Below are 11,638 nucleotides of genomic sequence, written 5' to 3'. Positions count from 1 at the left end.
TAAAATGCAACAATCGTCCTTTAATAACTTATTACAATTGTGATACATAAGTTATTAGTTTCATCGCAGTGATGGATTGCGTTCACTGGTTGTTTACAGAAGGGACATACTGTAGATCACTGGTGGTGGGCCCCGGCAGCTTTCACCACTGTTCTGCCGGCTTTCTTGGCAACTGTCCTGGCTTTGGCGGCAGTCCTGGCTTTGCCTGCTGTCCTGGCTTTGGCGGCTTTGGCATGGGCGGCTGTCCTCGCAAGGGCCCTGTGCCTCGAAGCGGCCCTATCAGCTAAAAAAGACAAATGAAGTTGTGTAATAACAGCTCACACCTAACTTCCAGTCATGCTAAAGACCTACTAATCAGCTCAATCAGGCTCACTACCAATGGGAATTAATTTTACATTCAATAGACACAAATTATGAACAATTCAAATCTATCACTTTCATAATCTTGAGAGTGTATCAGTATATAACGTGTGTGTGATTCAATAGCTAGCGTATGAAAACAAAATACGCATCTTTGTAATACCTGTTGTACACCAGCAGAGTTCGTGAAGAGAATGTACAGGGTGTACAGCGAAGCAGTCCCTGATACCAAAATTAAATATCCTGAAAACTATGATCGATAAAGGAGTTTAACATACGCTATGTTTAGCGTGGAAGCTGTAAGAATTTTACGCAGAAGAGATTCAGAGGTTTCAAAATAGTTCGAAAAGCTGCTAATATATGATGCTGTAATAGCAGTACGTAGATCCTATAAATAGTGTGCCTCAGCTGAGCGCGATCAGTCCCGTCGTTGAAACGTGAAAGGAAGTTAGCGTACCGAAGGAAGAGATTGAAATCATGTATTCTACTGAACAACGTGTTTTTCTGCTACTGGAATACCACAGGTTAGAATATAGTCCTGAGGCAACAAGGGCAGATTTCAGACACTATGTAATGTTCCAAAAGGACACGATGCGAAAACCATTCGCAAGCTCTTCGGCGAAGTCCAACGGACACGCAACGTGGCTAATGATCTAGTAGGGAATGTTGGACCCAGGAAAAATGTAGCTCCATCCGAAAATGTCGGCAAGGTTTCTGGAATTATTCAGCAAAATCCAAAAAATTCCGTCTGAATAATTGCAGCAGAAACAGGTTAGAAGCGACCCAGCCAGCAGAAAATACTGAGACAGAACCTACACATGTTTTTATTCAGAATCCAAACCAGTGGGATATACCTGTACGAACTCTGCAACAGAGGACTGGCTTTCTGAACCAGATTGTCACAGTGGTTAATAATGAAGGAGTTGATGTTGGTTGCATCTCGCTGATAGATGAAGCATACTTCAACATGAACGGGGTCGTGATTAAACAAAATTAGTGATTTTGATAGGCGAGTTTCTACATCTGATAGATGATGTCTAATCAAACTTCACACGAGTGGCATAAGAGCGGCGCTCGTAGCACTACTATGAGGATGCAAATCAGGGTTGCTTTAAATACATGCTGTACCAGCGTGAGCGTTAGTTATCTTTGAGATTGCACATGGTGATTTTATGTTAGTCAAGAATGCCTTTAAGGTGACAAAAAACGCTATTATCAACTGCTCACTGAGTTTGAAAGAGGTCGTATGATAGGGTTGCGAGAAGCCGAATGTTCCTTCTGCGATGTTGCAGAAGGACTTTTCAGGAATGTAGCCACTGTACATGAATGCTGCTAGTGGTGGTCGCGAGAATGTACGGTCGCAAAAAGACCGGTCTCCTCAGTGCCACTTGGCAGTACTGAGAGGGAAGACCATCGTGTTCAGTGTGCGGCTCTGGTGCGTCGTATCGCATCTGCAGCAGCAATCTGACCAGTAGTTGGCACCACAGTGACACAACGAACTGTTACAAATCAGCTACTTCAGGGACAGCTAAGAGCCAGACACTAAGCAGCGCCAATTGCGACTTCTGTGGTGTCAAGCGAGAGTTCGTTGGAGGGCAGGATGAAGGTCTGTTGTGTTTTCTGATGACAGCTGTTTCTTCCTCGGTGCCAGTGATGGCCGTGCGTTGGTTAGAAGGAGGCCAGATGAGAGCTTGCAACCAACCTGTCTGCATGATAGACACACTGGAGCTACACCTGAAACTATGAGCTGGGCTGCCTTTGCGTATGACAGGAGGAGCACTCTCGTGGTTATTCCACTCACGCTGACTGAAAATTTGTACGTCAGTCTGGTGATTCAACCCGCCATTCATGAACAGCATTCTATGGGGTTTTCCAGCAGGATAATGCTCGCCCAAATATCACTGTTGTAACCCAACGTGCTCCACAGAGTGTCGACATGTTGCTTGGCCTGCACCATCACCAGATGTGTCTCCAATCGAGCACATTTGTATGCATGCATTCAACATTCTCGGGGTTACACCGGTTGATAATGTACCAACATTTCACATTTGCAATGGCTTATCACGCGCTTACAATAATTACTTAAATATGTTACCTAGATAAATGCATTCCCTAAATTCCGATACTCTACATTAATTATTTTGTGATGTTGTGATTTTTTCCGTCAGTGTATATTCTTGTTGCAAGTTTTCACATGGAGTGAACAGTACTTATGACCCCGTAAATGATAAACTGGTTTTCGATGAGACATGTAGAAAAAGACTCTAACATGGAATACCATTCAAGTTTGAAGACTTCTTCAATTATTTAATGGATAATTAGTGGTAATTGTGACTTTATTAGTAATATAATTACTTTCATGGTTACAGCATTAAATAGAGATCGAACGTTTATAGTGGTTTTTTGTTTGATGTTGCAATCGCTGGAAGTTAGATGTAATGGGTTAAACAGACAGCCTTGGGTCGCCCAGCCTTCAGACAAAAGTAAAAAACCTGATAGGGCTACTGATGCATTTTGTATACTCAGTCTGTTCTATTTACACGTTTAACATCTTACTATTCATCGTGAACGTGATCTATTGGACAAGTAATTTAAAAACTGTCGCTAAGTCGATCTGAATAAACATTCTTCCATATACACAATCGCTACTGCTTTGTATTTTGCGTGCATTAATGGACTTCTTGACAAATCATTTTCGTTTGTTTCATCTAAGTTCTCGTTGACTTTTATCTTTCAGAATTTTATTATCAGAATTGGAACTTTGACAAGAAAAAAATTGTAACTGCGGTCTTGATAGACCGCGATCCTGCCACTGTCGAATTCCACTGATACACGTTTCATCCCCTTACACGAGACATAGCACGGTCTCCTCACAAAAAACCAACAGACATATCCGATTTCTGAATGTGAAACCCGCTGTCTGATCTTTCGTTATATACAGAACCACCTCTTTATCTATAGCTTTGCCCACGGACATGTATGTCATATACATTGCACACATCTCCTCTCCCCTTTCCCTATCACAGCGTTCCCCCCACCCCCTATGTTCTCCCACCCACCTCCATGTACATCTACTCCTCTACTCCCCCCTGTCCATGGTTTCTTCTCCCCTGCCTTCAAGTCCACCTCATCCCCCCACCCTGTCTGTGTATCTCCTCCTTACTCCTCTCCCTCTGTCCATCTCTTCCCCCGCTCTCTCCATCCACCTCCTCCCCCACTCTCTCCATCAACCCCAATCCAATGGACGATTCTTTCCCATGCAGTACTACTTTCCAGATAATTTTTTATGTGTACCAAGTTTGACTGAAATCAATCCAAAGGTTTAGGTGAAAATGTAGAACATACATACATACACACGTACACCCATTTATATCGTATCTTCTACCAATCTCATGCAGTTATATAGAAATGCTAATAGTCTGCATGCAGTACATTTCAATCTGACATTCGTTGCATGCCACCTTCATGATATCTGTTATGCTACCTCCGGCGTTAGCTGTTATTAGCAATAAAAGACAGGCTTTCGAGTTGAAACTATACAAACGTACGGGATGAGCAGAGGGGGTGGGGGGGTGAAGGGTGGGCAGCAGATGAGGGGCAAAAGATTTGAAACTAATATTACATCTAGCACTTAATTACGAATGATCAGTATGTGTGAGGCATCTTGCTGGACCACGTCTGAGACTTCCTGTGACGAGCATTGCTTCGAGATCCCAACATCAGCTATGATAAACTCCCCCGTGGGCACTTCACAGACGATTATTGCTTTTCAGGGGAGCGCTTCAAATGCTGACGGTAGGCAGTGGTTTGTTTTGGAACATATGCGAATGAGACTTCTCTCAACCGTGATTGTGTTTCCAGCAGCCGCATTAGCCATCCCTGGAATGATCCACATTCATAGAGTATTCTTTGTCATATCATCAGCAACGAATCATGATCAACTTCTGGCATGGAAGAGTGCTAGAGCAACTACTATAAGATATTGCCAACCTATTTAAATAGTGCAGGCTACCTATTCTTCATACGAGATGTCATGCCACAGTCTTTGAGACAGAGCGTGATGGCACAATGGTTAAGAAACTAGGAGGGTGAAGATGCAGGTCCCCGTCAGCCAGCCAGATTTTGGTTTCACATAGAACGTTTCATCCAAATGGCACAGCATATTTCCTTCTGTGTCCTTCCAATCTGTTATTCCAAGTTTTAGTGGCCAGATTGTCGCCAACTAATTAAAACCCAGTCCTCTTTTTCTTACAATTTTTGAAGACTGTCACCTCTCGTTTTCCGCGAGAGGATGAGGTTTCAACACCACGCGTACCAAGGCACTTTAACACTGAAGTCCTAGTCAACCTGAGCAACATATATACTCATTATAGAACTGAAATTATAAGTCCTGTTCCATGATTAACAAGAAAACCAGATCTCAATCCTACAGATTTTTGCCTATGGGCTTAGTTGAAGTCGTTGCCAACAAATGGGAACAAGTTAATGTTGAAATGTAGGTTCACCTCCTTCCACAAATGCAAACGCACTTAACATTGTCACATTTCTAAAAAACAAGTCTTCATCATCAGAATGATTAGATAAAGATAAAAATGTAAATAAATATGTATTAAATATTCGTTGGCACTTCCCTTGAAACAATGCCTTCCTGAAATTTTTAATATTTTATACATTATTTTTATCTTTATTGCTTTTATAAGTTCTCGTAGAATAATTCTGGTGATAAAAGCTTGCTTCTTGGAAACGCGTCCACTTACGTGTTTTTATGCTTTGAAAGATATCTGATGTTACACTCAGTCATTGATTTTGACTATCACGACGTTGTGCCTAATATGGATAAAATCAAAGCGAACGTTTTAGGTTAGGCTTTGTCACCGCTGCTGTTGATAACGATTGAAACAAGTTTACTGCTACCAGTCAAATTGTATTTTATTCCCACTACGCATATCAGAGGTTTAAAGCACCATCATCTGGTGGATTTATGTGAATTAATAAATGTACGCGCTGTATTTACGACTCTGGGGTAACCTGAGCCACTACCTAACAGAAGATAAAACAAAATGCTCTTTTAGAATAAGGTTTATACTTTTGTACTGATATTTATTTGAAAATATGAACAAGAATATAAATTAAAAGTAAAAATACCATCCAGTGTTACAGAATCCTTTTTTTGTCGTGTTACTTGTGGCCACTGTAAGTATTTTCACTTCTACACTTATATTGTCGTTCATATTTCCAATAAAAGAACACCATTAAACTGTAAGTCAAATACCGAAACTATATTTAAAAGGGTGAGAACCTTAATTTTCGTGGAGCACTAAATATAATAACTTATTACAACTGATACTGAAGTAGAGAACGAAGTACCCAGAGACAGGTACAACAGGAAGTTAAAGTTGTGCAAATGTCACCCACATTATGGATTTTAGCTACGTGCTGTGTGCACAAACAAAGTTTTCAACTATAAGCGTGATAAGTGCATCTACGAGTATCTTCATTGTTCAGATGCTACAACTTTGATCAGTAGGCTGAAGAAGATCTTATCGCAACATCAGCAGACCACACAGCAGTCTATATACGATTTAGTGCCGTGACAATAATACATGCAACCGGCGTTGTTTTGGATGCATTGCCGTGACAGAAATAAACAAGGACAAGGTATGTTAACTGGTGTGTCGGTGTGCAGTTAATTTTAGTTGTTTTGTGAAGGATCCTATAACGATTACACTCTGTGTAGCACTGGCTGATTTCTTCAAGAATAATGTTAAGAATAAAAGAGCGAAACGAAATTTTTGATAAAACAAAAGTTTAGTTAAACATTTGAATGAAATATAGAAACCGAAAATGGTTAAGGAGACTAAGCATTTTCCAAAGATGTATGAAAAAATACAGTATGGACGTGAACCTGGCCCATGGGATGTCGCTGCCAACAGTGCCACGCAAATTTACTTTTTACCTCTCTTTCTTGGATGATGAATGGGCAGAGTAACATGCTTCACTACACAGTAGGGAAATTGGTATGTATTATTTAGCAGGTAGCTTATTGATATACAGGGAGTAATGGGTATTAAGTGCAGATATTTTTATGAGCGGTACATTAATATATACACACATCAGTGGGTTGGTTGTTTTTTGTCTGCATTGAACAACCTTCTACAGACATGTCACAAACTTTCTGATCTCATGTTTTCTGCATGTTCCTAACATCACCACTAAGCGGATTACGCTTATCGGTACATTTGGCGTCTATGCCTCCACATTTCAACACTTGACATTCTTCACAGGGGAAAACAAGCATTAATGGCTTGTTCTTGCCATATATGCCTGGAGGTACTATACAAACAAAAATATACGATTTGTTGCATATATAATTATTAGTCTGCAGGTGATCTAAAGTTGTTCGGTACACCATTCTCAGTCACGAATAGAAACATCTGCACTTATACCCGTTACATGTTTTATAAACACTCTTCCACATTCTGTTATAAATAACATTCCTAGGTTTAATTAAGAGAAAAAAATGCCTCTGAGACGAACTGTTAGCATATAGAATGAGATTTTCACTCTGCAGCGGAGTGTGCGCTGATATGAAACTTCCTAGCAGATTAAAACTGTGTGCCCGACCGAGACTCGAACTCGGGACCTTTGCCTTTCGCGGGCAAGTGCTCTACCACTGAGCTACCGAAGCACGACTCATGACCGGTACTCACAGCTTTACTTCTGCCAGTACCTCGTCTCCTACCTTCCAAACTTTACAGAAGCTCTCCTGCAAAGGTCCCGAGTTCGAGTCTCGGTCGGGCACACAGTTTTAATCTGCCAGGAAGTTTCATATCAGCGCACACTCCGCTGCAGAGTGAAAATCTCATTCTGGAAACGTCCCCCAGGCTGTCGCTAAGCCATGTCTCCGCAGGAGAGCTTCTGTAAAGTTTGGAAGGTAGGAGACGAGGTACTGGCAGAAGTAAAGCTGTGAGTACCGTTCGTGAGTCGTGCTTCGGTAGCTCAGTGGTAGAGCACTTGCCCGCGAAAGGCAAAGGTCCCGAGTTCGAGTCTCGGTCGGGCACACAGTTTTAATCTGCCAGGAAGTTTCATGTAAGCATATAGTGCAGAGCAATTGCTTGAATACTTCATATACCAGATAATTCCACAACATGATTGTGATGTAATTGCGAAACAACAAGAGTGGACAGAAAATGTATAGAAATTGGGAGTTCCTGACTGGCTCAAATTGTCTCCACATGGGAGCTTTAATCTCGCCAGTTCCATTCTCAAGACAGGACTTTCATGCCACAGAGAAGTGGAGGAGGTAGTAAACAAAGAAGTGAATCTGGTAGAATAAAACTGTGTGCCGGACCGAGACTTTAAACCCTTGCTTTCTGCAGCATAGGCTCTACCAACTGAGCTATCCCCGCACGACAGACGACCCGTCTTCATAGCCTTACTTCCTCCAGTACGTCTCCCACCTTACAAATATCACACAAGATCTCTTGCGAAACTTGAGGGAGTAGCATTCCTGGAAGAAAGGATATTGCAGAGACACGTCATAGCCACAGCCTCGGCCATGTTTCCAGTTTCACAGGAGAGCTACTGTGAGATTTGGAAGGTAGCAGACTAGGTACTGGCGGAAGTAAAGCTATGAGAAGGGGCCGCCAGTCGTGTATGGACAGAGCACCTACCTGCGAAAGGTAAGGGTCATGCGTTCGAGTCTCGGCGTGGCATACAGTTTTAATCTGCCAGGAAACTTCATATCGGGGCACAATTCACTGCAGAGTGAAAAATTTGTTCTGGAAAGAAAGAAGTGTTCAGCAAGTAGAAACTGAAGAGTTTATGATGAAATTATAGATTGAGATTGGAAGAAGCACCACAAATACGAATTCCTCTACTAGCCTTTGAAATGCATCCACCTAGAGGACGCTGTATGGAGTTTTCTTCCGGGTAGGTAGGTAATTATTTATCAGAGACAAATCCCAGCCATGGACTCCAATACTGTCATTGCAAATGAGAAATTTCGTCATTCTAGGAGAGGTGCTTTAGTGCTTTAACTGGCAACTCCACAAAAGATGAAATACAATTTGAGGTCCTGGGCCTATCAAAAGTTTTTCTGTCACGTTACATGCAATAGGCTTTGTACCTAGGGTTTCACACGTGGTGTTTCCAAACGTTTCGACAGCCATGTCCCTATTCGTGGACTGCAGTTGTCCATCAGCTGATAGGACCTCATCTTCAGCCGTCCCATTGGACAGAACGATATTAGTACGTTTCTATACATGAAGTGCTGCCAGAATTGTTGGACATATTCTCTACAAGATGCACCAGACTATTTCAATGGTATTTCCTTGAGAATCCAGAGAACTGATCCCATAATCGTCCGACTGGAAGATATTGACTCGTATGATCGTCGGAACTCATTCTTACAAGTCTTTTCTCCTGTGGAACTATATGTAGTTGCTGGCGTGTGCAATTTCGATTGAAATTGACGAAAGCTTGTTCCATAGAACTTTATACGTCTTGTCCTATAAGAGAAACCTGGGATATTTGACACAGTAAGGCAAAATTTTATGCAACGTGGTAATGGCGGTGGCTAATGAAAACATCTACTCTCACGAATTGCTTGTATTCACTTTTTCTTTCTATTATATGCAAGTTTTGTTAAACTGAATGCTATTTCGGTCATTTAATTAAATTATCGAGTGAGGTTTGATGTAGCAACTGATTTTTATCGGCACAATTCGAGCCAACAGCTACGGATGTACCGTTAGTATAAAAGTTTGAAGCAAAGTTTTTGATATATTAAGTGAACTTAAATATTTTTATGGCTCTCTTTATGAACCTGTGTAGCTTAAATAATAAACTAGGATTCGACTGCGCATTACGTTAAGTTTTAATTGCATTTACGAAGGTCTTTAAATGCAAAAGATTTGCAGCATTCATTCCTTTCCGAGGATGCTACTCCGTGACTGTTAATATCGCACTGATTCTACGAATTTACTTATTTACATACCTTAGTTATCTCAACCGAGAAAGGTGGTACAGCACTGTGGGCACCTACACACTAAGCAAACGAAGACCCACGAACGACAGCCTGCCACTTCATTGGCCGAAATTTGCTTAGCGTGTACGGGTGGCATATTGGAGCCAACAAAACAGTTGGCCTTGGTTGCTGTTCATTCTACTGGCGGACGTGAAAGATTTGGCGGTTCGTTGGCAATGAAATCCCTCTCCTAGTGAGGACGCTCGGTCGAATTTTCGTTTGTTTGGTAGCGATTTGTTGTGACTCTACAACGGATGTGTATTTAAGTTCTTCTAGACAACCAAAAGTCGCACTTAGTATGTTTCATTGGCCGTTTTCGCTATTTAATTTAACAACAGGTTCAAGAGAAACTCTGCGATTTGCAGTTTAATGTACAGTAGGTGGGTCTTACATTGAAGAGCGAAACTACTTAACAAAAAATAGTGAGTGCCACTTGTGGCTTTTCTGAGACACTGAATTTCAACCGTCTTTGTCTCCCCTGCAGGCAATTCGCGCTCTCGCTAAGGATGTGCATTTATTGTGTTCAAAAATACTGGAGTATAGAGTAGAAGGTGGAGAGTACATTAATGCTGAAGGGATTTTATCGTGAACGTAAATGTTTGTTAGCCCCTACGAACTGCGATTATAAAAGCAAGCTGGAAAGACTAGACCTTTGGAGAGAAACAATTCAGCTATTACAAAGCGATAAGCACGATTTTAAAAATAAAATTGTGTCTTTATTTATGCCTCTTCACCGTGGGCAACAAAGTGAAACAAATAAAATTGGGAGTGACTACTAACTTTCCGCTTCAGATACAACTCTCTTAAAATAGGTGTTATCTTTGGAAATTTTCGGGCCTACGCAATTTAATAAGAATTACAATACTGTAGCTTTCATTAGGAAAAAAATTATGAAATAGCCCATATTCCAATTCAGCTTTCAGGTAGACATTAATTTTATCCTCAAAAGATATGCCATCTCCCAGCGTCGTTTCTGCTCCTTCTTTTTCTGATGTTCAGCTTCTTAGTGTAAAATAAATGCTGCACTTGCAAGGTCTGCTAAATATTCTACTTCCCTTATAACATCGACCTATGAAATTGTAATTCGGACGCTACTTTGTACCAATAACAAGACATGATCAAGTTCGGCAAGTTATCAGAGCCAGCTGCGATTCCACATCACCGAAATCCTTGATCCCAAGCCTTTCGTTTGTTGTGAGTGAGAAACCAAATGGCAACGCAATGGCGACTAACATTGAGCCGCATCCAAACCCTGTCGTTCAGTGGCTTTCGTTGGCTTAGTGTGTACGCGCCCTAAGACACAGGCCTCACATGTGGGAGAACGGCGGTTTAAATCCACTTCCGGCCATCTAGATTGAGGTTTCCTATGATTTCCCTAAATCGCTAAAGGCAAATTCCGTGAGGGTTCCTTTATAAAGATCACATGCGGTTTCTTCCCTATAATAAACGATCTAGGCATCGATGAGGCGTTAAACACAAATTTTCCTTTCCATCTCATGATACTCAGTTTAGAAACCTCTACCGTACGATTAATTCGAACCATACAACTGGAGACCTTACGTATATCGTATTTTTAACTAGTGAATATTAAAGCTGGTAACTCTACCCTGGCTAGGAGGTGCGTCCTCGGTTTCTTCCGTCGTAGAGCCGACACTACTGATCCCATCAGGCTGCTCCCCTCCCTCAGGACCTTCGGGCTGCCATTCTGGACACGGCCTTCCGTCATCGGAGTCGTCGTCATCGTCCGGGTTGGAGTCGTCTTCGGCGGCGACGTGTTGCGCGCAGAACACGAGCAGATAGGACCCTACGAGCAACAGCAAAAGGCGCGACATCTCTCTGTTCGGTTGATACTGCAGACGGTCTACACGCTCCGGCTGGACGATGTACTGTAAAGTAGCAGGAAAACGTAGGGTCTTTTATAGGAACTCGGCCTCGCGAAGCGGATACGTTATCGTTACTGGAAGAAGAATGTTGTTTGCGAGTACACTTCAAGTATGTGCTAATGGAGTACAGTGAACACTAATTAGCTCACACCAATTCACAGTAATCGTTATTTCAGAACGTCTTGTTTTTTTTCTCTTTCTTGAAACACGATCTTATCTAATCTGTCGTACAGGGTGAAAAAAATTCATTGTACACTTGCAGTATAAAAAGTGTCATGTGCATAGTTTCGGTGGAAAATGGCCACTAAAAAGGCAGTTTGGCAACACTGTGGTCAACAAGTATAAACATTTAGTGCGGCATCATCAG

General features: G+C 41.7%; 1 protein-coding gene across 1 annotated transcript; it reads right to left on the bottom strand.

Annotated features, from left to right (window-relative positions):
• LOC126237283 (uncharacterized) lies at positions 1 to 11,271 on the bottom strand. Its single transcript, XM_049947228.1, has 2 exons — positions 10,995 to 11,271; positions 1 to 283 (listed from the first exon to the last, which is right to left on the bottom strand). The coding sequence occupies exons 1-2, from the start codon at positions 11,218 to 11,220 to the stop codon at positions 117 to 119; spliced, it is 393 nt and encodes a 130-aa protein (XP_049803185.1). The 5' UTR covers positions 11,221 to 11,271; the 3' UTR covers positions 1 to 116.
• Positions 11,272 to 11,638: the final 367 nt, after the last annotated feature.

Source organism: Schistocerca nitens, chromosome 1 (assembly GCF_023898315.1).
Source record: "Schistocerca nitens isolate TAMUIC-IGC-003100 chromosome 1, iqSchNite1.1, whole genome shotgun sequence".
In the NCBI taxonomy this organism is placed as follows: Eukaryota; Metazoa; Arthropoda; class Insecta; order Orthoptera; family Acrididae; genus Schistocerca; species Schistocerca nitens.
This window is presented reverse-complemented; position numbering and strand designations above follow the sequence as displayed.

Excerpts from the sequence above, each read along its gene's own strand:
- LOC126237283 (XM_049947228.1), bottom strand. The coding sequence starts at position 11,220 with ATGTCGCGCCTTTTGCTGTTGCTCGTAGGGTCCTATCTGCTCGTGTTC. Across the intron at positions 284-10,994 it reads GGACGCACCTCCTAGCCAGG|CTGATAGGGCCGCTTCGAGG; the intron begins GTAGAGTTACCA and ends TGTCTTTTTTAG.